General features: G+C 44.2%; 1 protein-coding gene across 3 annotated transcripts in view; it reads right to left on the reverse strand.

Moving 5' to 3' along the window:
- RBPJ (recombination signal binding protein for immunoglobulin kappa J region) overlaps window positions 1-27,585 on the reverse strand; it is a 1,681,970-nt gene that overhangs the window by 1,323,382 nt on the left and 331,003 nt on the right. For all 3 annotated transcript variants that reach the window (XM_044062156.1, XM_044062154.1, XM_044062155.1), the window contains exon 3: window positions 26,518-26,613. In XM_044062156.1, coding sequence (XP_043918091.1) covers window positions 26,518-26,613 — 96 coding nt within the window. The remainder of the gene's footprint in view (window positions 1-26,517; window positions 26,614-27,585) is intronic.

The raw sequence follows: 27,585 nt of genomic DNA on the forward strand, positions 1-27,585 counted from the left end.
TAAAAGAGCTTACCGGGGGGAAATCAACAGAGTTAAAAGTTTTAATTTACCAAGCTCTCTAACTTAAACGAGCTTGGAGAATTATAACTAAATCTAGCTGGGATAAGGAAGAGGAAAATGCCTAGAGGAAGAAACGACAGCCAATAGCAACAACAACCAACAGAGTGAACACGCTAACAACTCAAACCAACGTACTAAACATTATAAATCATTATAATTATACATAGAGCACAATTATTCAAAAAATAACAAAAGAAAATTTGTACTTATCCAGAGCTAGAATAGAAACACCCGATCTTGTTTAGCGGCGAAAGTACAGTTGTGTACCTACCCTAAATGTAAATGTTAGAGTGTATTCACTGTTGCAGTCATTACTCTTGGGGTTATCCTGCTGGCAGGCTACCCGCAGTCGGCCAGAATTCCGAAGTCTAGGTCCAGCGTCGGTTGCTGTCGCCTCTTCCACGACGTTAGTGCGCCAGGGGTATAAAAGATGCAGCCGAAGCCATTTTCTTCAGTTTTTCTTGCCCCAGATGTCAGGTACTCCAAATAGGTAGGCTGAAATATATTCCAATAAGAAATGCAAGCACAAAAACAACATTTCCTTCATCTACAAGCAAATACACCAAAATGGTTGTATAGGATAGAGAAGTGCAGATAAGTCCCAGCAAAGAGAAGGGGGATGGTGGTGGGTAACCTGGACTGCAACAGTGAATACACTCGAACATCTACATTTATGGTAGGTACACAACTGTACTATGTTCATCGTGTTTCACTGTTGCAGTCATTACTCTTGGGTAGAATCCCAAAGCTGAGGATGGGTGGCTGGGCTAAATAGGATTAGGAGAGGCTATGAGGCCCTGCAGAACTGCAGTTGCGAAGCCTGCTCTGGACTTAGAGAGGCAAGTGGTAGTGCTTTGTAAAGGTGTGCACTGAACTCCAAGTTGCAGCCTCTAAGATTTCTTTGGTTGGTACTCCTCTGAGGAAGACTGCTGAAGTGGCTGCTGCTCTGGTGGAATGAGGCCTAATGCCCTTGGGCACCGATTTTTCATGTTGGAAATAGCAGAAACGGATGCAATGGACTATCCATTTAGAAATAGTCTGTTTTGAGATAGCATTGTTCAGTCTTTCTGAAAGCTTTAGTTCTATCCAGTGTTTTTGGCCTCTCTGAGGTACTGCCTTATTAAAGGATGAGAAAAGATAGGTGGTTCCGTATTGTAATGTGCAGAAATGGCAGAGGCATGAATCTCAATTGATGAGAAGAACGGCCTTTGTTCAGCATCTCAGTTAGGTATTGTAAAATCAGAGGAATATTTGGTACAGACGTGTCAATGCCTTGTTCCTGGCTCCAAGCACAGAATCTCTTCCATTTTTCTGCATAAGATTTTCTGGTACTGGGCCTCCTGGCCTCCAAGATAACATCCATAACAGCTTTTGAAAGAGGAGTGTTCTGAATGGCTACATTATCCGCCATGCTGCCAGACTTAAGGTCCTGAGTTGGCTGTGCAGGATCTGATTATTTTGTTGGGTCAGCAAGAGAGAAGTCTACGGCAATATCCATGCTGGACCTTGACGCAAGCTCTTTAGGATTGGGTACCAGTGCTGGCGTGGCCATTCTGGTGCAATCAGAATCATTTTTGGCTTCTCTTGTCTGACCTTTAGGAGTACTCCGGGAAGGAGAGGTAGTGGGGGAAAAGCATATACTGTTAGATTTTTCCAGCTGAATGATAAGGCGTCCACTTTCCATGCTTGCTTGTGGTAAATCCTTGTGCAAAATTTCTGCAGTTGACAGTTGTGAGGGGAGGCAAATAGATCTATGTCTGGGCATCCCCATTTCCTTATTATCATCCTGAAGATTTGTGGATCCAGTTTCCATTCATGGGGATCCATGAGGTTTCTGCTTAGTTCGTCTGCCAGAGTATTTGTTTTTCCTGGCAGGAATTGTGCTTGCAGGTGAACTTGAAAAGCCAATGCTGTGTCCCATAAGGTCATTGCTTGTCTGCAGAGGGGGTAGGAATGTGCACCTCCCTGCTTGTTTATGTACCACATGACTGTAGTGTTGTCTGTCTTCATCAGTAACTGTCCTGGATGAAGCAGGTCCTTGAAAGCTGTCAGGGCATTATGAACAGCTAGCATCTCTCTTTGATTGATTTGAAGATGCATCTGGTTTGCAGGCCATGTGTCCTGAATACATTTTCCTGCCATATGGGCCCCCCAAGGGATAATCTGATGCATCCGTTGTCAGTGTCTGTCTGGCTGTGGGTAAACTGAATGGCAGACCCTTGTGGTGACAGGCTTCTGCCCACCATCGAAACTCCTGCTGTAGGCAGGGAATGAGTGCAATTACTGTCTCCAGGCTGTGGCAATGCTGAGTCCAAACACTTTTCAGACACCACTGTAGTTTCCTCATATGCAGTCTGGCATATGGAATTAGTAGAATGCAGGATGCCATGAAACCCAAGGCCTGCAGGATTTTCCTTGCAGATAGGTGGGTTTTTGTTGCCAATTTCTTGAAGTAAGCAGTCAGTTGTTTTTGCCTGTCTGGCGTGAAATAAGCCATCTGGGCAGTTGTATTTAAGCTTGCACCCAGGAATATTATCTCTTGAGAGATTTCTTTTCGTTTACTGTGTACCCTAGGCCAATTAGTAATCTTTTTACAAACGCCAGATGTTTTAGAAGAGTGTCTTTGTTCTCTGCTTGAATTAGGCAATCGTCCAAGTAGGGATATATTTGAATTCCTTTTTGTCTGCAAAACGCAATTACTGGTGCCAGGCATTTTGTAAAGACCCTGGGCGCAGTAGATAAGCCAAAGGGCAGTGCAGAGAATTGGTAGTGTATTGAGCCAGCTATGAATCTGAGGTTTCTTCTGCAAGATTGTCTGATTGGGACATGCAGGTATGCCTCTTTTAGGTCCAAAGTTACGAGCCAAGCTCTCTTGCCCAGCATGGGCAGTAGCTGCAAGAGTCAACATCTTGAATTTTGGAACTTCCAGAAACGTACTTAGTATAGACAGGTCCAGAATTGGTCTCCAGGTTTTGTCATTCGTGGGTACTAGGAAAAGTCTGGAGTAAAATCCTTGCCCCTGCTCTTGTTGTGGTACTTGCTGAATGGCCCTCATGTCCATGAGGGCTGTAATTTGTTTTTGTGCCTCTGCCCATTAATTGTGTGGCAGGTCTGGTATGCCCTTTGACCGTGGTATAGTGTGAAAATGGAACCTGTAGCCTTGGGATACTATGTTCAGGACCCATTTGTCTTGGGTAACGATTTGCCAATTTGATGAAAAAAGTGCTAGTTTTCCCCCTAAGGGGGCTGTCAAAAGAAAAATGTTTGGAACTGGTAGAGGAAAGTCATTGGGACTGTTTCCTGTAAGGCTGTGATTTGTCTTCTCCACTTTTGGAGGTAGGAGCACCCCATTGTTTAGGCCTGTATGAGCCTTGGGGCTGAGATCTGCCTCTGGGATGCCTGTATCGACCTCTTTGTCGTCTGTCTGAGAATGGAAAGAACCAATTTTAGAAGGCCAGTTCCTGCTAAACCTGGGTGGCTGTACCTGTAAGAAATCCTTGACTGTCTGCATGGATGTTGCTTTATCCTCCATTTTTTTTCAACACCTCCTCTGCTTTAGTACCAAACAAATTATCATGCTGTAATAGTGCATCTAATAATTTTGCTTTAACATGATCAGGCAGATTTTGTTCTTTTAACCAAGCATGCCTTCTAAAAACAGAACCTGTAACAGCGGCCCTGCAAGAGGCTTCCAGTGAATCATAACCACATTGCAAAATATGCTTTTCCCACTTGCATGCAATAAATCTTGCAATTCCTTGTTCTCTGAACATTCAGTATTTGTCAACATTTTCTGTTTTAGTGACATTTAATATTGCTGATATTTAAGCATATTAAATTTACAATTTAAAGCCCTTACAGCCAGGGTGGCAGAAGTGTAAACTTTTTTCCCTCATCTGTCTAGAGCCCTAGAATCCCCATCAGAGGGGACAGGGTTTTTTGCAGTGGAAGCTTTAACCCCCTTGGGACCCTGAGATATAGTTTCTGGGTCAGCAGCGGGGTTTTTACATAGGAATTTATGAGAATCCGGGACCCTGTAGTATCTTGTCTGGCTTAGCAGGTGCAGGGGATAAAGAGTCAGGGGACAGTCCAGACTCTGAAAATAAATCATCTACAATGTCTGGAACAGGTGGAATAGCAAGGGGTCTGTGCTGAGGAAAAGGCAGGAAGTCTCTGAGCCTTTTCTTAGATTCAGAATAATCTTGGCTCTCCCAGTAGAAATGCTCCCTCATAGTTTGCAGTGTTTCCCCAAAAGAATAGTCCTCAGGAGGAGAGGCTGAAGGAATGGATTCTTCAGCATCAGAATCCTCATAGGGAAGCATGGAGTAATCCTGTTCAGAAGAGGAATCAGAAGAAATAGAAACCTGATCAGAAGAATCATATTCTGTCTCTTGCCTAGGCCTATTATCAGGAGGGTGATGGGAGCCCCTGATCAAGGTAATTAGGTCTTCAGCCATTTTGAGCATCTGTTTTTTTAGGCATGGAAGTCTGAATAGGAGAATGCTGTATTTGTTTCTTTGTCTTTAGAGCTGCTTTAGTCTTTGTATTTGAAGCTGAAGATGGCTCAACATATAGCTGTGTAGGTCTGAAGACACCTTCAGAAGTGGATGCCTGCTCAGCGGCTCCGGACCCATCTGAGGGATTGATTTCCGAGTGTGCAATACCTTGAGTTTCCAGAGGCACAGTCGGCTACACGTGGGAGTCGGTAGTGGGTGCCAGGGACTGCGAAAGCACTTCACTGAGAACCAGCGAACCAGCAACTGACCTAGAAGAGGCTTCGTCATCGGTTTTGGACCTTGGATGCCTATCTTTGTCCTTGTGTTTTTGCAAGCTCCTGTTGTCGGCTGTTCCGCCAGCATTATATAATTAAATCTTCGGCAAACGTAATGAAAAAATCAAACAGACGCTTGATAGTGCGTTGGTTAAATCTAGCACAAAACCAACAGCTAACAACGTTGTGATCAGGGCCTAGGCAAGGAATACAGTAAGAGTAAAAATCCTTATGAGGTCTTTGCTTCCCACAAGAAATACAATTGTTAACTTTTTCTGACATCGGTCTGGAGCAAGAAAAAAGTTTTCCCAACGGGGTACTTAGCTTTAATGAAGACTTCGGTTCTGAAATTCAGATTTGAAAATCTCTGGAGTCGGCTGACCAGCACTTGCGAACTGCTTTTGCTTCGGGCACCACGCGGCAAGAAAGACTGAAGAAAATGGTGTCGGCTGCATCTTTTATACACTTGGCGCACTGACGTCAGGGAAGAGGCGACAGCAACCGACGCCGGACCTAGACTTTGGAATTATGGGCGACTGCGGGTAGCCTGCCAGCAGGATAACCTCAAGAGTAATGACTGCAACAGTGAAACACGATGAACATCGAGATCTGGGCAGCTTTCCCAAAGCATGATAGGATAGGGTTACAGCCACGAGCCAGTGGAAGTTCTCGAGCTTTTGCATAGGTAAAGTCGGAAGAGAGGATTGGTTCCAAACCAAATCAGTATAGAATGAAGGCGAAATAGGACAACATCACATCTAAAGTTATGTACTTACAATAAACAATAGATCCTTTCATCCCAGTCCCTTTGATATGATATATGGGGGCCCTCAAGCTGTACCTTGGATCTGATCGTGTCAATTCAGTGCTCCAGCCTCAAGCCCTTCCAAACTCATTTCTTTCGCAATGCTCTGCAATGCTCAGACTGATTCAGATCAGGTTTCGCACCCGATTCTAAAGCAAACTTGCACTGCCTTTGACCAAGGAAGGAAGATCCTTCAGGTCCTACAGACGAGCAAGGGTAAGGAAAGTACAGTTGTGTACACTTACCATAAATGTAGATGTTCGAGTGTATTCACTGTTGCAGTCATCACATTTGGGTTATCTGCCTGCAGGTAGCCCTCAGTCGGCCCGAACACTAGAGTCTTGGGAGTTTTGTGTCAGATGCCGTCACCTCTTCCATGACATCAGGTCATCAGGAGTATAAAACATGCAGCCGATGCCATTACATCAGTTTTTCTTGCCCCAGATGTCAGAGCCCCCAAAATAGGAAGCAATTACATGGTGTGGAACACCTCCAGTAAAAAGTAAATACCATTGGCCAAAGAAGAGGATAGGTAGAAAGAATAGAAAAGTCAGGGGGCTGGAGGGAGGATAACCAGGACTGCAACAGTGAATACACTTGAACATCTACATTTATGGTAAGTGTACACAATTGTACTATTGTTCTCCGTGTTTTACTGTTGCAGTCATCACATTTGGGTTGACTCCCACAGCTGAGGAAGGGTGGAGGCAGTAGAGAAGTATTAAGGGCTGACTTGCAGGCCTTGTAAGACTGCTGTAGTAAATCCAGCTCTGGATTTAGAAAAGATAGACAAGTTGAAATGCTTGGTGAAGGAGAGTACTGAACTCCAGGTTGCAGCTTCCAGGATGTCCCTGGTAGGGACTCCCCTGATAAATGCTGTTGAGGTAGCCCTAGTGGAATGGGTTCCGATCCCCTGTGGAGTAGGTTTTCCATGGTGTTTGAAGCAGAAATGGATGCAGTGTGCTATCCATTTGGAGATGGTTTGCTTTGAAATGGCCTTGCCCTCTGCCCTTGAAGCAAAGCTGACTAGCAGCTGGTCAGATTTTCTGAAAGGTTTAGTCCTGTCAAGGTAGAACCTGATCTGTCTGTGCATGTCCAAGGAGTGCAGAATCCTTTCCCCTTTATTCTGAGGATTAGGAAAAAAGGTTGGTAAATGGATGGATTGGTTTAAAGCCACACTGGATACCACCTTGGGCATAAATGATGGGTTAGTCCTGAGGGAAACCCTGTCCGCATGGAAGATAATGAATGGTTCCACAGCCATAAGGGCTTGTAACTCAGACACTCTTCTTACTGATGTGATGGCTAAAAGTAAGGCTGTTTTCCAAGAGAGGAATTTTAACTCTGCTGTAGCAGCAGGCTCAAAAGGGGGAAGCATGAGCTTCTCTAGTACAAAGTTAAGGTCCCAGTCAGGAGTGAGCACTCTCCTCGGGGGTCTTAAATTGTTAGCTCCTCTCAGGACCTGTTTGACCAGAGGGTGAGAGAAGAGGGGTGGCTTAGTATTGTAATGAACTGAGATGGCAGAAGCATGAATCTTAATTGATGAGAAGGACAGGCCTTTGTGTAGCAGCTCTGCTAGATAATCTAGGATTTGAGGTAAGGTGGGCACGGCTCTGACCTTTCCCTGAGACTGTCTCCAAGAGCAGTATCTTTTCCACTGTTCTGAATAGGACTTCCTAGTACTAAGTCTCCTGGCCTCAAGGATGACATCCAGCACCTGTTTGCTGAGGGTTACTGGAGATGCATTCAGGGAATAAGCCAGGCTGCTAGGTTCACGGTTTGCAGCCGAGGATGCAAAATATGGCCCTCCTGCTGGGGTCTGATGCAGGTGCCACGGTGGCAGTCTTGTCGGACTGCATAAAAGTGGGTACCAAGTGCTGGCGTGGCCAGTCTGGTGCAATAAGGGTTGTCCTTGGCCTGTCCTGTTTGATCTTGAGTAGTACTTTTGAGAGGAGGGGCAGAGGGGGAAAGGCATCGATTGAGAGGTTTTCCCATGTAAAGGATAGCACATCCACTTTCCATGGTTGGCTGTGGGGGTTCTGGTGAAAATTTTCTCAATTCATAGTTTTGGGGGGAAGCAAGGATGTCCACCTCTGGTGTCACCCACCTGTGGATTAGAAGCTTGAATGAGTTGGGCTCCAGTTTACACTCATGTGGGTCCATTAGATGTCTGCTTAAGTTGTCTGCCAGTGAATTCTGTTTGCCTGGCAGGAACTGAGCTTGCAGGTGCACTTGGTTGCTCAAGGCTGTGTTCCACAGAGCCATGTCCTGGAAGGATAAGGTATTTGAAGGCTATCAGTGCAATCTGTACAGCTAACATTTCTTTTTGACTGATATGCAGGCACATTTGTCCTGGGCTCCATTTGCTTTGAATGCATTTGCCTGCCATGCGAGCCCCCCATGCATAGTCTGATGCGTCTGTTGTCAGGGTTTGGACAGCAGGGGGTTGAATGAAAGGGAGTCCTTTGTTGTGATTGCAGGCCTCTGCCCACTAAAGGAACTCTGTCCTTAGGCAAGGAATGATAGGAATCACTGTTACCAGGTCCTGAGAATGTTGACACCAGAGACTTTTCAAGTACCATTGAAGTTACCTCATATGCCGTCTTGCATATGGAATTAGGAGAATGCATGAGGCCATGAACCCTACGGCTTGCAGTATTTTTCTTGCAGATAGCTGGGTTTGGGTGGCCAGTAGTTTGAAGTAATTTGTCAAATAAACCTGCTTTTCTGGAGTGAGGAATACCATCTGGAAAGTTGTGTTCAAGCTTGCTCCCAAGAATACAATTTTTTGGCTGGGTACCAGATGTGATTTATTTTAGTTTATGGTATACCCCAGAGAAGTTAGGAGTCTCTTTACAAAAGTCAGGTGCTGAAGCAGCAATTCCGGACTGTTCGTCTGAATCAGGCAATCGTCCAAGTATGGGTAAATTTGATTGTTTCTCTGCCTGCAGTATGCAATGACTGGAGCCAGGCACTTTGTGAATACCCTGGATGCAGTAGATATGCCAAAGGGAAGTGCAGAGAACTGATAGTGCATAGAGCCTTCCCTAAATGTAGATATTTCCTGCAAGATTCCCTTACGGGGATGTGTAGATAAGCTTCTTTTAAGTCTAGGGTGACCAGCCAGGAGTCCTTGGCTAACATAGGAAGCAGCTGTTGGGAGTGTAAGCATTCTGAACGTTGGTACCACCAGGAAGGTGCTGAGAATTGACAGATCCAGAATAGGGTGTCAAGAGTTCTCTTTTTTGGGCACCAGGAACAGTCTAGAGTAGAAACCCTGCCCCCTTTGCTCTGTTGGAACAGATTGAATAGCCCTGATACTGAGAAGAGAAAGTACTTGCTTTTGGGCCTCTGCCCACTGGTTTGGAGGCAGGTCTGGCAATCCGCTTGGGGTTGGCAGTGAGTGGAAGTAGAATCTGTATCCCTGGGATATAAGGTTTAAAACCCATCAGTCCTGGGTAATGTATTCTCTTTTTTTTGCATGCAGGGCGAGTTTTCCTCCTTGGGGTGCAAGTACTTGGGCATGGCTGGGAAGGATGGAGGACAAGTCATTGTGAACTTTTTCCATAAGAAGGCAGTTTACCACTCCCTGTTTTTGAGGTGGGAGCACGCCATTGTTTAGATATGTGCATACCCTGAGACTGCAGTCTTTGTGGTCTGCAGCCACTGGGTTTGGACTGAGAAGGCCTGGGAGGGACTGGAAAGGACCATTTTTTTGAAGGCCAATGCCTACGTAACAGGTGGCTGTACCTGTAAAAAAATCTAACAGTTTGCATAGATGGAGGTTTTTCCTCCATCTTTTTAAGAACAACTTCTGCTTTTGTGCCAAACAAACATTCTTGGTTTAAAGGAGCATCTAGTAATTTTGCTTTGACATGGTCTGGCAAGATTTGTTTTAGTCAAGCATGCCTTCTTAGTATAGACCCAGTGACAGCAGCTCTGCAAGATGCTTCTAAGGCATCAAAACCACACTGCAAAGTATGTTTACTAACTTTGTTTGCAGAATGCATTAACTCTCTATTTTCTGCACAATCAGGGATCAACATTTTTTGTTTAAATTTGTTCCATAATATGCTGCTGGTACTTCAACATGTGAAACTGGAAATTTAAAGCCCTGATGGCAAGAGTTGCACAGTTATATACCTTCTTACCCAATCTGTCTAAAGCCCTAGAATCCCTGTCCGAAGGGGTAGGGTTTTTGGCTGTAGTAGCCTTAATACCTTTAGGTCCCTGGTAAATGGTCTCTGGGTCCACAGTAGGATTTTTAGAGAGAAATTTGTGAGAGTCAGGTACTCTGTAGTACCTGTCAGGCTTTCTAGGAGCTGGAGGTAAAGTATCAGGGGTAAGACTAGATTCCATGAAGACATCATCCACAATATCCAAGACGGGGTATAGCTAGAGGCCTTTGCTGAGGCAAGTCTAAAAATTCCCAGAGTCTCTTTTTGGACTGAGTGTAGTCCTGGCATTCCCAGCAGAAACGCTCTCTTAGGGTATGCAAGGTTTCACTGAAAGAAAAATCCTCTGGAGGGGAGGCAGAGGGAATGGAATCCTCTGCATCTGAATCCTCATAGGTGGATAAGGGTATGTACTGGTAATCAGAGGGATCACAGTCATCAGACTCATGGTCTGTAGAATCAGAAGGAAAATCAATTCTCTGACATTTAGAGGGGGAAGGCTGGCTTCCCCTAATTAAAGTAATAAGGTCTTCAGCCATTCTAAGCATTCGTTTCTGAGGCATGGGAGCTTGAGAATGCGCTTTGGTCATCAGTTTCCTAGGCGTACTGCGAACTCTGGGCCTGAGAAATTTGGTAGTTTTAGTCAAAAATGAAGTTTTTAGTTTAATACTAACATCGGAAGGTCTGAATACATCCTTAGAAGCCACTGCTTGCATAGCGGTTCCAGACCCATTCAAGGTAGAGACATCCGCAGGTTCCATAGTCGAAGAAGCATCTCGCGGCATACTGGACTCCGAATGGGTCTCAGTAGAGGCCTGTGAATCTGAAGAAGCGGGTATCAGGGGCTGTGAAAGCACCTCACCAGGTACTGGCGGACTGGCGACTAGCTTAACGGAAGCGTCGTCGGCAGTTTTGGACCTATGCGATCTGTCTCTGTCTTTATCCTTACGTTTTTTTGGAAGATCGGTAGTCAGATGGCTTAACGAAGCCATTTCGGAATATGGAGAATGAGAACTAAATAATTTAGCGACAAAGATAGCCCGACGATGAATAGTTCAGGCGCTGAACAAGGCAAAAAACAGACAGCGAGGAAAGTACAGTTTTGTACCTACCATAAATGTAGATGTCCGAACTGGATAGCATCTGCAGTCATAACAACTGGGTTGTCCTGTCGTCAGGCAGCCCTTCAGTCGGCCGGATTCCAAAGTCCGGGTCCGGCTTCGGCTGATGTCGCACTCCACCCGACGTCATCTCTGTTGGTCTTCGGGTATAAAAGCATCAGCCGACGCCATTTTCCTCAGTGTTTCTTGCCCCCGATGCCAGAAGCCCTCTTGCAGGGTAAAATTTGGATAGATGCCAATGTTTCCAAATAGATAGAGGTAAACACAACAATAAGCATGTATGTACATATATACAAAAAAATACACCATAAAAGACTCCCCCCCAACAGCTAGCTATTAGGAGGGAAAACACCCTAGGAGTACCACAGAGGGGAAGGAGGGAGGGTAATCCTGACTGCAGATGCTATCCAGTTCGGACATCTACATTTATGGTAGGTACAAAACTGTACTATGTCCTTCATGGATGCATCTGCAGTCATAACAACTGGGTAGAATACCATAGCCAACTAGGGGAGGAGGATAAAAGTAGATTATGGTGTGTTTAGGATCCCTTGCAGTACAGCAGTGGCAAACCCTGCTCGGGATCTGGAATATAGAGGCAAATTATAATGCTTGGCAAATGTATGCACGGAGGTCCAAGTAGCCGCCTCAATAATGTCTTTGGTTGCCACTCCTCGTAAGAAGGCTGTGGTAGTGGCTGAGCCCTTGTAGAATGAGGTCTTATGTTCTGTGGAATTGGTTTTCCATGGAAGGAGTAACAGAATCGTATGCAATTTCCTATCCATTTGGAGATTGTCTGTTTGGAAATAGCTTTTCCTTCCCTTCCTGTTGCATAGGCTACAAAAGTTGGTCAGTCTTTCTGCTATTTTTGTTCTGTCCAAGTAGTAGCGTAGCTGTCTATGTACATCCAAGGTATGCAGTATTCTTTCCCTCTGTTTTGTGGGTTGGGAAAGAAGGTAGGTAGGTGGATTGCCTGGTTTAAAGACACTCTGGATACCACCTTGGGCATAAATGTAGGATTAGTCCTCATGGACACTCTATCTTGGTGGAAGATTAGGAAGGGTTGCACTGCCATTAAGGCCTGTAGTTCTGAAACCCTCCTTGCTGAAGTAATTGCCAGTAGGAAAGCAGTTTTCCATGACAGGTGTTGTAGGTCTGCTGTTGCTGCTGGTTCAAAGGGTGATAGTGTCAATTTTCTAGCACAAAGTTCAAATCCCAAGCTGGTAATGGTGGTTTCCTTGGAGGTTTTACATTCTTGATTCCTCTGAGGAACTGCCTGAGCAAAGGTGCGAAAAACAGGTGGATCAAAGCTGTATTCTGCTGAAATAGCTGATGCATGTATCTTGATGGAGGAGTAGGACAGGCCTGAATGAAGAAGTTCGGCCAGATACTCCAGAATGTTAGGCATATCTATGTTTGACACATCTTTTCCTCTTTCTGTACTCCAAATGACAAACCTTTTCCATTTTCCAGCATAGTTCCTTCTTGTTGAAGGTCTGCGTGCTTCAAGAATAATGTCTTTTACTCTTTGGGAAAGTTCTGGATTAGCTGCTGCTATGTGATGTTCCATGCAGTTAGTTGCAACGTTTTTAGGTTTGGATGTATGATGCTGTAGTTGTTCTGAGTTAACATCAAAGGCATCAGGGGTATTTGGCCACATATTGTTCCGAGACATGCTCCTCAGTAGTGGGTACCAGTGTTGTCTTGGCCAGTTCGGAGCTATCAGGATTATCCTTGGACGTTCTTCCTTGATTTTCAGTAGTACCTTGTGTATCAAAGGAAGAGGTGGGAATGCATATGCTGTTAGGCCTTTCCAGTTGAAGGAGAGCGAATCCACTTTCCATGCTAGTGGGTGGAATGTCCTTGTGCAGAATTTTTTGAGCTGGTGATTGAGAGGTGATGCGAATAGGTCTATCTGTGGCATTCCCCATTTCTTTGAGATGGTCTTGAAGATGTCCGGGTGCAGCTTCCATTCGTGGGCATCCAAGTGGTTCTGCTTAATATGTCTGCTAGAGTACTGTCTTTCCCGGTACAAATATTGCCTGTAACTGGATGTTGTAGCTGAGTGCCAGGGTCCACAGCTCCAAGGTCATTCTGCATAGGGGTATGAATGAGTGCCTCCCTGTTTGTTGATGTACCACATGACTGTGGTGTTGTCTGTCCTTATCATCAACTGGCCCTCCTTGAGAAATGGTTTGAACTTTTGGATTGCCAGTTTTACTGCCAGCATTTCTTTTAGGTTGATGTGCAGGTGAAGTTGATCCTGTGTCCACAATCCTTGCACGCATTTGTCCAGCATGTGGGCCCCCATCCTAGGTCTGAAGCGTCTGTTGTGATGGTCTGGCTTGCTTGACATCTGCGAAAGGGTAGGCCTGGGTTTGACTGGCATGCCTGAGCCCACCATAGGAACTCCTGTTTTAAGCATGGAATTAGTGGGATTTCTGTTTCTAGACTGTGTCTGTGTTGGGACCATAAATTCTTTAGGTACCACTGTAGTTTTCTCATATGTAGTCTGGCAAATGGAACCAAGATTATGCATGATGCCATGAAGCCCAAGGCCTGCAGTACTTTTCTTGCTGTTAACTTGTTCAGTTTTGTTAGTGCCAAGAAGTAAAGAGGAAGTTCTATTTGGTTTTCTGTAGTCAGGAATGCCATTTGTTTTACTGTGTCCAATTCAGCCCAAGAATGTCCTTGTTTGGGATGGTATCAGCCTTGACTTTTGTAAATTGACTGTGTATCCCAGTGCTTGTAGCAAGTATATGACCCTTTGTAAATCTGTTGTCAGCTTGCTTTTGTTGTCCCCTTGTAGCAGGCAGTCGTCCAGGTATCGGTAAATTTGAATTCCTGTACTCTGCCATGCGCGATTACTCACGCCCGCCATTTTGTGAATACTCTCGGCCCAGTAGATAAGCCAAAGGGCAATGCTGAGAATTGATAGTGCTCTGATCCTGCAAGAAATCTGAGGTATCTTCTGCAGATTGGTCGAATGGGGACGTGCAGGTATGCCTCCTTGAGATCTAGAGTTACCAGCCAAGACTCCTTGCCCAGCATGGGAAGAAGCTGCTGTAGGGTCAGCATTTTGAATTTTGGGAGAATGATGTATGTATTTAAGGTGGACAGGTCGAGAATTGGTCTCCAACTTTTTCCTTTCTTGGAACTAGGAATAGTCTGGAATAGAACCCTTTCCTTGCTCTGCTGTTGGCACTCTTTCCACAGCTCTCATGTTTGCTAACTCCATTATCTGGCGTAGAGCCTCTGTTTTTGATTTGGAGGTAGATTTGGCATTCCTCTTTTGACTGGTAAAGTGTGGAAGTGAAACCGTAACCTTGATCTATGGTTTGTAAAATCCACTTGTCTTTTGTTATGCAGTGCCAGTTCCTTGAAAATAAGGTTAACTTTCCGCCTAGAGGAGCTGCTATTTGTTCCCTGGTAGGCCGATTTAGCGTTAAGTCACTGTGGTTGTGCTGATGTAGTGGCAGTGGCTGTGTCTGTGCCTCTGTTGTTACCTTGCCACTGTCGTCCTCTGTAGGCACCTCCTCTGGATTGGTTTCTGCCTCTGGAGCGTCTATTCCTGCCCCTTTGAAATTTTGTGGAGTCAGGAAAGGACCAATTTTGGCAGGCCAGTTCCTGCTAAACCTTGGGGTTGAACCTGCAAGAAATCTTTAACAGTTTGAACAGATTTTGCCTTTTCTTCCATTTTCTTCATAACCTGCTGGGCAGGTGTACCAAACAAACTTGTCTTGTCCATAGGAGCATCTAGCAGCTTAGCTTTAACATGATCCGGTAAAGCTTGTTCCTTTAGCCATGCATGCCTTCTTATCACTGTGCCTGTCATGGCTGATCTAAATGAAGCCTCCAGTGCATCATAGCCACATTTTAAGGAATGGTTGCTAACCTGTTGTATGTTATTTACCATCTCTAATACATATTTCTTATCAAGAGATTCATCAGTGGTTAGTTTTTTAGTTAACTGATCAAGCATAAACTCTTGGTATTGTATCATGTGAAACTGACAGTTTAAAGCTCTAGCTGAGAGAGTAGCTGAAGTGTAGACCTTTTTACCCCATCTGTCTAATGACCTTGCTTCCCTTTCAGAAGGAGTAGGGTTTTTAGCTATGGTCGGCTACTGCCTTGGGACCCTGGGATATAGTTTCTGGGTCTGCAAGTGGGGCCTTGTAAAGGTGGTGATGAGTATCTGGCACCCTGTAAAATCTGTCTGGTTTGGCAGGGGCAGGGGTAAAGAATCTGGAGCGGAGCAAACATCATTGAAAGCATCATCCACCACAGAGAGAACAGGAGGTATAGCTAAGGGCCTGTGCTGTGGGAGGTGCAGAAAGGTCCTAAGTCTTTTCTGGAGTCTGAAAAATCCTGTTGCTGCCATTGGAACTGTTCTCGCATGGCATGCAAGGTTTCCCCAAAGGAGAATTCTTCTGGTGGGGAAGCAGCTGGAATGGATTCTTCAGCATCAGAATCTTCAAAATTGGAGAAGGAGCCTCTGGCTGGTCAGTTATGTCTGATTCATCAGCAGATTCATCAGAGGACACTGGCTCAGGGGCTCTGCCCTAGGTCTCTTCTCTGGGGCTGAGAGGCCCTATCTGGGTGAGATTGAGATCCTCTGATTAAAGAAATTAAATCTTCTGCCAAAGTAAGCATTTGGGAACTAGAAGAGGGCCTGGATGTGGGGGTTTAACAGGCACTGTTTTAGTAGTCTTGGCTGCTTTAGCCCTGGCGAAGGCCTTAATGGACATGGCTGCTGGAGGCCTAGCAGCACCACGTGCTGGGGTAGAGACATCCAAGGGGATGGTGTCTGATAAGTCAACCACCGTAGTGGGTAAAATTTCTGAGGTCGATTCAAGAGTTGTAGCAGGGGCCTCAGTTGTAGGAATAGGTTCAGCTGTACTTAGATCAGTTTTCTCGGTTTCGGCCGAAACCGAGACACTCATGTTTGCTTAACCATGGTTTCGGAAACCGCGGACCCATGAGTGTCGGTCTTTATCTTTGCGTTTTTTGGTAGATTGGGTAGTCGGAGGATCCGACGGCATAATGTACGCAAAATCAGAACCGAAAAAAGTACAGTTTTGTACCTACCATAAATGTAGATGTTCGAGGATCCCCATTGCTGCAGTCCTTACTATTGGGTGTAGTCCGCTGTCCAGTCGGCCCGAATACCAGAGTATGGCTGGCGTCGGTCAGGCGCATTAGACTGACGTCAGTACGTCAGGGTACTAATGCGCATGACCGACGTCATATCCTCAGTCTTTTCTTGCCCCAGATGTCAGAAGACCCTAAAAAGACAAGGCCCAAAATACCTGCACCAAAAATATGTACAATATATACAAGAAAATATACAAAAATATCAGCATGTAACCTCACCTACACAACCACCCCTAAACACAGAGGGAAGGAGGGAGGTAAATTGGACTGCAGCAATGGGGATCCTCGAACATCTACATTTATGGTAGGTACAAAACTGTACTATGTTCTTCGTTCCCCATTGCTGCAGTCCTTACTATTGGGTAGAATCCCAAAGCAGAGGTAAGGGAGGCTGGCAAATCATAAAGAAGCAGGAGCTGACAACATGCCTTGCAAAACAGCTGTGGCAAAACCAGCCCTAGACTTAGAGTAGATAGGAAGGTGATAATGCTTAGAGAAAGTATGCACTGAACTCCAAGTAGCTGCTTCCAAAATATCCTTAGTTGCCACCCCCCTTAGAAATGCTGTTGAAGTGGCAGTAGCCCTAGTGGAATGAGGCCTAATCCCAGGTGGAATCTCCTTGCCATGATGGGAATAACAAAATGAAATGCAAAACCCAATCCACTTAGAAATAGTTTGTTTTGACACAGGCTTGCCCTGAGAACTCAAAGCAAAAGAAACAAACAACTGCTGAGACTGCCTGAAATCCTTAGTCCTGCTTAAATAATAACGCAACTGCCTATGGACATCTAAAGTGTGAAAAATCTTTTCCCCCTTATTTTGGGGATCTGCATAGAAAGTAGGCAAATGAATAGTTTGGTTTAACGCCACACTAGAAACCACCTTAGGCATAAAGGAAGGATTAGTACGTAATGATACCCTATCCTTATGGAAAATCAAAAAGGGCTCTACTGCCATAAGGGCCTGCAACTCAGACACCCTTCTTGCAGAAGTTATAGCCAACAGAAAAGCAGTCTTCCATGACAAGTATTTCAATTCAGCAGTAGCCGCAGGCTCAAAAGGTTGTAGAGTAAGTTTTTCCAACACAAAATTGAGATCCCAAGCAGGAGTAGGAGCTCACGTGGGGGTCTTATATTCTTTGCCCCTCTAAGAAACTGCTTGAACAAAGGATGAAAACAATGGTGGGTCACAATCATAGTGAGCTGAAATTGCTGCAGCATGAATCTTAATGGAAGAGAAGGACAAACCTTTGTCCAATAACTCAGTAAGATATTGAAGAGCCACACTCAAATTAGGCTCAGAGATCTCCAAATTCTTTGCTGTGCTCCAAAATAAAAATCTCTTCCATTTTTCTGCGTACACTTTCCTTGTACTAGGTCTTCTAGCTTCCATAATCACATTTAAAACTTGTTGAGGAAGTTGAGACCTGCTGTGTTTCAACACAGAATATGCCAGGCTGTTAGATGAAGAGAGTGAAGCTTGACATTGAGCAGATGACCGTCCTTCTGAGATAACAGATGAGGAATCAGAGGTAAAGGCCATGGAGGCTTCTTTACCAGACTCCGTAGTAGTGGGTACCAGTGTTGCAGAGGCCAAACTGGAGCTATCAAAATCATCCTTGGCCTGTCTTGTCTGACCTTTAACAGTACCTTTGGAAGAAGAGGCAGAGGTGGAAAGGCATACACATGAAGGTTTTTCCAACTGAAAGACAGAGCATCCACTTTCCAAGCTGTGTGATGAAACCCCTTTGTGCAATACTTTGGCAGCTGGTGGTTTAGTGGAGAAGCGAACAGATCTATGTCTGGAGTTCCCCATGACACTGTCAATTTCTGAAATACATGAAGATCCAGTTTCCACTCGTGGGGATCCATGATTTGTCTGCTTAACACATCTGCTAAGGAGTTCTGTGCTCCTGGCAGAAACCTTGCCTGAAGAGTTAGTTGCAAGCTTAGCGCAGTCTCCCATAAAATCATTGCTTGCCTGCATAGAGGATAAGAATGTGTTCCCCTTGCTTGTTGATGTACCACATGACAGTTGTGTTGTCTGTTAGAATCAACACCTGCCCTGGAAGAATTAACTCCTTGAAAGCCATTAATGCAAACTGGACTGCTAACATCTCCTTCATGTTGATATGTAGATGCTGTAGTCTGGCAGGCCACTTGTCTTGTATCCACTTTCCATTTAGATGAGCTCGCCAAGCAATGTCCGAGGCATCTGTCGTTAAAATCTGACTCGCCTCCGGCCGGGTCACAGAGAGTCCCTTGTTTAGGTGACATTCCTGAGCCCACCACAAAAATTCTTTTTGAAGGCAAGGTATTATTTGAATGACAGTGTCCAAATCCTGGCAGTGCTGTGTCCATACATTTTGAGATACCATTGTAGCTTCCTCATATGCAGTTTGGCATTGGGAAGCACCAGAATACAAGATGCCATGAACCCTAATGCTTGAAGGACTGTCCTTGCAGTCAGCACGGACTGATGAGATAGTTGATGGAAGTAAAGTGATAGACTCTTTTGTTTGTCCGGGGTTAAAAAGGCCATCTGGGCTGCTGTATTCAGTCTCACACCCAGAAAGCACATGTCTTGAGAGGGTACTAGACTGGACTTTATTTCGTTCACAGAATACCCTAGGCATCTTAGCACTGCTATAACATATTCCAGATGCTGTAGAAGGTCTTCCTTTTCTTGAGCCAGAATCAGGCAGTCGTCCAAGTAAGGATAGATTTGAATTCCTTGCAGCCTGAGGTAAGTTATCACTGGAGCCAGAACCTTTGTGAATACTCTGGGCGCAGTAGATAAGCCAAAGGGCAATGCAGAGAACTGATAATGAGAATTTCCAGCTCGAAACCGCAGATACTTCCTGCAACTTAGCCTTATAGGCACATGAAGGTAAGCTTCCTTGAGATCTAAAGTTACCATCCAGTGATCTTTGCCCAGCAGAGGTAAAAGCTGTTGTAACGTCAACATCTTGAACTTGGGAATGTCCAGATAAGTGTTGAGGAGAGATAAATCCAAAATTGGTCTCCACGTGTTCCCCTTCTTTGGTACTAGGAACAGGCGAGAATAAAATCCTAGGCCCCTTTCTGATACAGGAACTGGCTGAATGGCCCCATCTGGAGTAACTGAGAAATTTGCTTGTGAGCCTCTTTTCTTTGTGGAGGAGGAACGTCTGGCATGCCTTTGAAAGGAGGCATTGTATGGAAATAAAACCTGTAACCGTGGTGAATGATATCCAACACCCATCTGTCTTGAGTAATTAAATCCCAATTTTCTTTGAAAAGAGACAGTCTTCCACCCAAAGGAGCTACCAGGACGAGAATCTACTGGCAGCTGAAAGGGCAGGTCATTGGGTCTGTTTACGAAAGGACTGACCCCTGCCCTCACCAGAAGTCTGAGCAGGTGAACTCCCTGTTCTAGGCCTAAAAGAACCTTGAGCTCTGCCCCTACCACGTCTAGACCTACCCCTAGACTGGGAATCATAAGCAGGATATGTCCACCCCTTAGCAGGCCAATTTCTACTAAACTTGGTGGCTGCACCTGCAAAAATCTTTAACAGTTTGCATAGACTTAGCTTTATCCTCCATTTTCTTTAAAACTGCTTCCACAGGCGAACCAAACAACACATCAGACTGTAAAGGAGCATCCAAAATCCTTGTCTTAACATGCTCAGCTAAATTCTGATCCCTCAACCAGGCATGCCTGCGAAGAACAGAACTAGTGGCAGCCACCCTCGAGGAGGCCTGTACAGCATCAAAACCACATTGCAAAGAATGCTTACCCACTTGTTCAGACACATGAACCAAATCCAACAACTCTTTACACTCAATACCTTCCGCCAAAGCATCCACCTTAGATTTCAATTGTGAAAGGAGATAATTTTGATATTTTAGCATGTGAAACTGACAATTCAACGCTCTCATGGCTAGAGTGGAAGAAGTATACACTTTCTTTCCCCACCTATCCAAAGCCCTTGCCTCTTTATCAGTGGGAACAGGATTTTTAACCACAGAGGCCTTAACACCTTTAGGCCCCTGAGAAACAGTTTCTGGGTCCGCCCTAGGACTCTTAAACAAATACTTATGAGCTTCAGGCACCCTATAGTACCTATCGGGTTTAACAGGAGCAGGAGGCAAAGAGTCAGGGTTCAGGGAAGCCTCTGCAAAACATCTTCCACCACATTCAACACAGGAGGTATAGCTAAGGGCCTATGCTGGGGTAAAACAAGAATTCCCTAAGCCTTTTCCTGGAATCAGAGTAATCCTGGCCTTCCCATTTAAAGTGCTCCCTCATGGAATGTAGAGTCTCTGAAAATGAGAAATCCTCAGGTGGAGAAGCTGTAGGAGTGGAATCATCCACATCAGAATCAGAATAAGGAGGATACTCCTGCAAGTCTTCCACAGAAGACTCAGAAGCCTCTGAACACTGTTCAAAACTATCAAACTCCGGTTCCACCCTGGGCCTCTTATCAGGAGGGGGCATAGAACCTCTAATCATAGTAATCAAATCTTCTGCCATCTTAAGCATATGTTTCTTAGGTACAGAACCCGAAATGCTAGGAGAAGCCCCCACTGAAGCTGAACTTGGCCTACCTCTCAAAGAAGTTTTGGCAACAGAAGGAGAGGCTCTAACTACCTTGGGAAGAGAGGGAAGAACAGTTACCTGAGAAGCCCCCTCAGCCTGGCCTACCTCCTGAGAAGGCACATCCTGTAACAGTAAAGTCTCTGCCTGAGACTCCAAAGAAACTCCTGGCAAAACCTCTGGCTCCACTGAGCCTTCTAAAGAACCGGCGTCCGGGACTGCGGTTCATCAACCCTAGGCTTCGCTGTTTTGTCCTTGCGCTTCTTAGGCGAAGCGGGCCGGAGCATCCGACGGCATTTTATAATTGCAACGCTTCCCAAACACTAACCTGGCACAGTCTAACCGTCTCTTAATAGTGCGTTTGTTAAACCTAGCACAAGAGCGGCAACCAACAACGTCGTGCTCAGGCCCTAAACAAGGTATACACAATGTATGGTAATCCCTATGAGGTATCTGTTTCCCACAAGAAATACAGTTATTCACTTTTTCTGACATCCGGTTAAATACTGAGGCAAGAAAAACCAAAATGTTCCCCAACGGGGTACTTAGCCAACTCTGATTCGGTCTGAAACTCCGGTTTCGGAAATATTTCAGAACGCCAACCTGCACTCGCAAAACTGCTTCTGCATCGGACCATGCGGCAAAAAAGACTGAGGATATGACGTCGGTCATGCGCATTAGTACCCTGACGTACTGACGTCAGTCTAATGCGCCCTGACCGACGTCAGCCATATACTCTGGTATTCGGGCCGACTGGACAGCGGACTACACCCAATAGTAAGGACTGCAGCAATGGGGAACGAAGAACATCTGTTCTGCAAACTCCGACCGACGCCTAAGCGTTCGTCGGTTGAAAGAAGCACAGGCCGAACAGGCTGCTACGTCGTGGGCTGGGCCTAAACAAGGCAGACAGTAAGAGTGGAAATCTTTATGAAGTATTTGTTTCCCACAGGTTAAACAATTGTTAACTTTTTCTGACATCGGCTGAGGCAAGAAAGAGTCCCCAACGGGGTACTTAGCTTTAGAAGTCTTCGAAGTAGTATTCGGTAGAAGTAATCTCTGGATCCGACCGACCGGCACTTGCGAACAGCTTCTGCTTCGGGCGCCACGCGGCAAGAAAGACTGAGGAAAATGGCGTCAGCTGATGCTTTTATACCCGAAGACCAACAGAGATGACGTCGGGTGGAGTGCGACATCAGCCGAAGCCGGACCCGGACTTTGGAATCCGGCCGACTGAAGGGCTGCCTGACGACAGGACAACCCAGTTGTTATGACTGCAGATGCATCCATGAAGGACATCGTCGTGGTCTGGGCCTAAACGGGTGATGCAGTAAGAATGAAAATCTCTGAGGTATTTGCTTTCCTCAGGCAAGACAATTGTTTTTCTGACATTAGTTTGACATCAGTTAGAGCAAGAAAAAAGAATCCCCAATGGGGTACTTAACTTTAGAAGACTTCAGGTTTGAAACTCGAAAAATGAAAATTTCAGGTAGCAGCCAACCAGCACTTGTGAACTGCTTCTGCTTCGGGCTCCCATGCGACAAGAAAGACTGATGTAATGGCGTCAGCTGCATGTTTTATACCTCTGATGACCTGACATGATGGAAGAGGTGACAGCATCAGACGCAGAAATCCCAAGACTCTGGTATTCGGGCCGACTGAGGGCTACCTGCAGGCAGATAACCCAAATGTGATGACTGCAACAGTGAAACACGAAGAACATGACAGATTGTCTTATCAGACAGACTGGGATAAAAAGATGGTAATTACATAAATTTCATATCCTATTTATCCAGTCTAGCAAAGACAACATATGGATCAAACTCCCCAATTGCACAACTCCTGGGTGGCCTCAAGACGGGAGACATTTCAGAACAGAGGCTCTGCTTCTGGAAATATAGTCCAACTTTTAATGTTTAATAAAGGTGTGAGAGGAAGACTGTGTAACCGCCTGACTACGTCATAAAAGGAAAATAATTTGAAAAATATTGCTGAAGCCTCTATGGATGTAGTGAAACAAGTCCTGGACTTGGAGGGTAAATATCTGTTATGGCGGGTACAGTCAGACAACCACTGATGCAAGGAAATCTTAGAAACTTTCTTTCCCAGCTTGTTCTGGGCAAAGGATACAAACAGTTGCTAATTTTTTCTAAAGGGTGCCATTATGTGGAGTTACAAAAGGAGCTGCCTGTGTACAAACAATGTATGTAAAGTGTATTCCTCTCTACTTTGGAAGTCAGGGGAGAACACAAATATGAATAGGTTGTAAAAGATTGATCTCGGAAGATACTTTGGCAAAAAAGGAAGGATTCATTCTCAAGGTAACGGGTCAATATTAGATAATCAAACTTTCAAAAGATCGACGGTCATATGGCCGACACCATATGATCGAATTTTTTAAAGTTCAAACATTTTAACGGAGATCTCTGTACAGCACGTAATAGGAAGATTTCCCTTTTCTGCACTGTAGTGTGACTTTGGAGTTGATATATTTAGAGAGCGAGGGGGTGCAGGGGGGCTTGCCCACCTGCTTAAAACGTTCAGGCAGGTTATTTGTGTAGTTTATTTTATTTTTATTAGATGTTCGAACTTTTAAAAGTTCAATCATATGGTGTCGACCATATGACAGTCGAACTTTTGAAAGTTTGTTTATCTAATATAGACCCAAAGTAACTATCCTTGTGAAAAACAATGTTAAGTGTGAAGTGCTAAAATCCTCTCCGCCAAAGAGATAGCCACTAGGAAAATAGTTTTCCAGGGAAATAAATTTTAGGTCTACTGATGCTGCTGGTTCAAATGGAGGTTTGGTTAATGCTTCCAAAATTAAAAAACTAGAATCAGAATTAAACAAGGAAAGCAAAACAACAAAAAACACCTCCAACAAAAGTTGAAAAAGCTCTATGTTCAGAGACTCTGCTCATAAGGCAAATATTTTCCATTTACTGCAATAGACTTAAAACATCAGGGCTTCTGGGAAGCTGTAAGAATGTAGATCACATCACAAGGGAAAGATGCATCCCCCTTGCCATCACTGGAACTGGAGAAACCAAGTGGTTAACTTCAGGATGGGAATGCCCAGGTTTGGGTCCTAGGGGGGTGAGTGATGACATCCAGAAGTGAATCAAAAAACCAAGAGAACTCCTTCAGGTAAGTTTTGAGGAGGGGAACTCATATCTGCACTGGCTAAAAGGAGGTTATGAGGACGACTGTAGCCATGCACCGATCTGCCGTTTGTATGAGCCTAGTCATGAGCAGAACAGAGGGATCCCCGGGGGTATGCCCCAGATGATGTAGAATGGCAAAAATCACTGTTACACTCTGTGTTCTGTGGAGTCACAACTAGGTCACAACTGGAAGTGTCCCAGCAACTGAAAATCTCCTTGGCAATTACTTGATTCAGGAACCACTTGTGAGGCAACAGGAGGGTCCTACTAAGCCTGTCTGCTAGATCACTGAACTTCCAGGGAATACGTTTTGCAGTTAGAAACCGGCGAGAGGCCATCAACCACTGCCACCCTCTAAAAGCTTTGCGGCAAAGTGCACAAGAGCAGGTTACCCCTGCTCGTTTATATACCAGATTACTGTCATATTGTCTGTGTGTTTATCACTCCCACAGGAAGGACAGTCTTTTAGTTGCTACAACACTATAAGAACTGCCTTCATCTCCAGGACATTTATGTGAAGACAAGCTTCCAATTCTGAAAAACCTTGGACCATTCTCCCTTTGCAATGCCACCCCCCTCACCACTCCAAGGAGTATATGTCTGTGGTCATAGTTACTACTGGAGAGTGAATCTAGAAGAGCCGACTTGCAGATACCAGTGAAGAATTGAAGGCACCACTGCAGATGAGTCTTGCATGACTAAGTGAATCTTATTTCTGGGACCATTGTGACTGAAGTAGCCAGAGCAAAATCCTGATTTAGCAATGAGTGAATTGCACCACTAATATTGACGATGTCATGAGACCCAGTACCCTTTAAAACAGACCTCACTAGAGGAGCTCAAGCTCCATAACATTTTGTACTGCAGTTATCAGGGATAACATTCTGTCTTGTGGGAGAGCAATCAGGGTTATAGTCATGCCCAACTGTCACCCCAGAAAGACTAAATAATGACAGAAAATCAGAAAAATAAGTCTAGGTGAAGCACGTAATCCCTGACTTATAGAAGAGATTCCTTGGAAGAGACAGCCAGAAGCCAGTCGTCCAGGTAAGGGAAAATCTTGTATCCCAAAACACATAGATGAGCTTCTACTGTCAGCATGCATTTCTTGAGCAGCCTGGAGGCTGAGGCAAGACCAAAAGGCAGAGCTCTGAATTGGAAGAGACTGTCTCCAAAGCAAAAGCGTAAAAATCTATGCAAAAGTATGCATCCTGGAGATGTATGAAGCACCTCCATTCATTTTTCTGAAGACAGAGAATAATTACTGCACTCAGACCATTCAAAAGCAGGTACTTGTGACATAGTTGTTCAGAAAACTTGGGTCCAAGATAGGATGGAGGTACTTTGCGGGTTTTTTTGGAAACCAAGAATCTTTTGCAAAATGTAATCCAAATTAACTTCTGAGGTACTTATGTGGGACTGGAATGATTTCATGCGGAGGGTTGAAGGTGGTCTCAAAACTGGTAGTTTCAGTTTCTTTGGTGAGTCATGAAGTAAGAGTAACTCCTGTCTCTGGATCTGGGGGAAGAGTGCAGGCAGGGTTCTGTGCAGCATACTCCTCAATCTTCAAAACCTTAGGAGCCAACAACAGAAATGAAGACTCACTGGAATGATTCTCTGGATCCAAATGCTTGGCTTTACAGAGTTTATGACCTGACTTCATAGGTTTAGTAGTTTCTGGATATGGAGGAAGAAGTCTATCCAGTCTGCAAGTGCACTGGGACCAAAGGCAGCACAAATGTTGCAGGAGGCACTGATACGAGACACTCCCAAACAACAAAAAGATCATAAACAGCTTGAGAGGAAATTTTGTGCCCAAACTCAGAGAACTTCTTGAAAGTGGTGGAATTCTCCATTACAAGTATGCAATCACAATAGGCAAAGTAACTAGAACCACACAATAAGCAACTCCAAACAATAATGCAAAAACAGTACTTAGAAGCAAGCACAACAGTCTACAAACTGACTTTCCTAAACAAGCTAATTATAAGACAAACATATAATAGTCTTACACACACTAAATGCTAACAAGCACAGCTAATTAACAGCTAACACCCTAAGAAGGACAGAAGGAAGATGGCAACAAGTCTGAAAAGGGAAGGGTTATACAATCATAATTAAATGCTAATCTAGTCAAGTTTCCAGAAATGTGAGATACAAGTTAAATACTAACCCTAACTATCCCACGGGGCTACCAACAGCAACCTACAATCTGAGAAATTAAATAAATAAGAGTTAGAGCAGTTATTTTCAAAAATCTTACTGCAATTTCAAAAAAGCAGTAAAAGAGATCAGAGCTAGTCAGGGAGGAGCAGGACATTATGGTAGATAAGATTTTGGAAGGGCAAAGGGCTCAATGCTACACTGGATCCAAGCAGAGGCTTGAAGACCCATATGTTGGAACAGATGGAGTGGATGAATAGGTTCAAGCTGTGAAATTTAAGTACAGCTAATACTTCATCAAATACAGCATAATGAACATATTTTCCATCTTAAAGAATCTTCCAGCCAAGCGATATCCACAGCTGATTAACGTGATCAGTGTTATTACCATCCCTATAATTTTACAAACGAACATAGCAATTTTAACTTGCTTGAAGATTCAGCATGCATTTTCAATGGGACTCCAGTTGCTAAACCACTTTCCATTACAGGTTTCATATGGAGAAATGTCCTCATGTTTACATACCTTTTTTCATTTCCATAGGATTTCTGCGCTACTTTTGCATGAAGGATTAATACAGTTTGATCACCTCGCTCCTTTAAATAATTTCTCATAGCTTCCCTAAAATTCAGAAAAAAAGGACATTAAGGATCACAAGAATATACAGTTCTGCAGAAATTAATGATTCAACAGTTCCACCCCTTTCACAAAGAAAAGCCAATTAGGGAAACATACAGTGCAGCAACATTTATGGAATGTATGGTTTAATGTACATTTTATTCCATCCTATCTGGATAACAATAATATATTTACCCATGTCGGGTCCCCCCCTTGTACACTTCCTTGGCTCCAGGACTTAAAGTCCTAATGCCATTACACCTACAACCGATCTTCAGTTCAGGTCTGGTATTTATTACCACACTTCCAGATGTCCAAGTATTCCACCACTGCTAGCTGCCTCCTGGATCCACTACCTCTGAACCTTCAGCCACCTAAGACAGAAATACAGACACTACAAATGCAACACCAAGCCAGATATTTTTCCATATTTTAATCTAAATATCTATATCTATATATATATCTATATCTATATATATATATATCTATATATATGTATATCTATATCTATATATATCTATATCTATATATATATATATATATATATATATATATATATCTATATCTATATCTATATATATATATATATATATATATATATATATACATACACACACACACACACACACACACACACACACACACACACACACACACACTGTATACAGACTTAGCCACTCTTTTATCCAAGTATAAAAGACAAGATAAGGCTAATGATGCAGCATAACAGCAACACTAAAAATAGACAATGGTCCAACCCCTTCAGGCAGCTGCTATTACCACGTTTTTTTTTTTTTTTTTTTAATATATAGCGATTCACTTGACTTAAAAACTTCTGACTCTGTATTTACATCATTACAAAAGTCTGACAAGCCTAAGTCCAACACACAACAGCTAGCTTTTAAGGTAGCCCACCCCCACCATCAAAGGTGTTTGATCTTTTAACAGCTTGAGAGCACCCTTATTGGGACACGC

Source organism: Protopterus annectens, chromosome 2.part1, assembly GCF_019279795.1.
Source record: "Protopterus annectens isolate FY-2018-M chromosome 2.part1, PAN1.0, whole genome shotgun sequence".
NCBI classification, from domain to species: Eukaryota; Metazoa; Chordata; order Ceratodontiformes; family Protopteridae; genus Protopterus; species Protopterus annectens.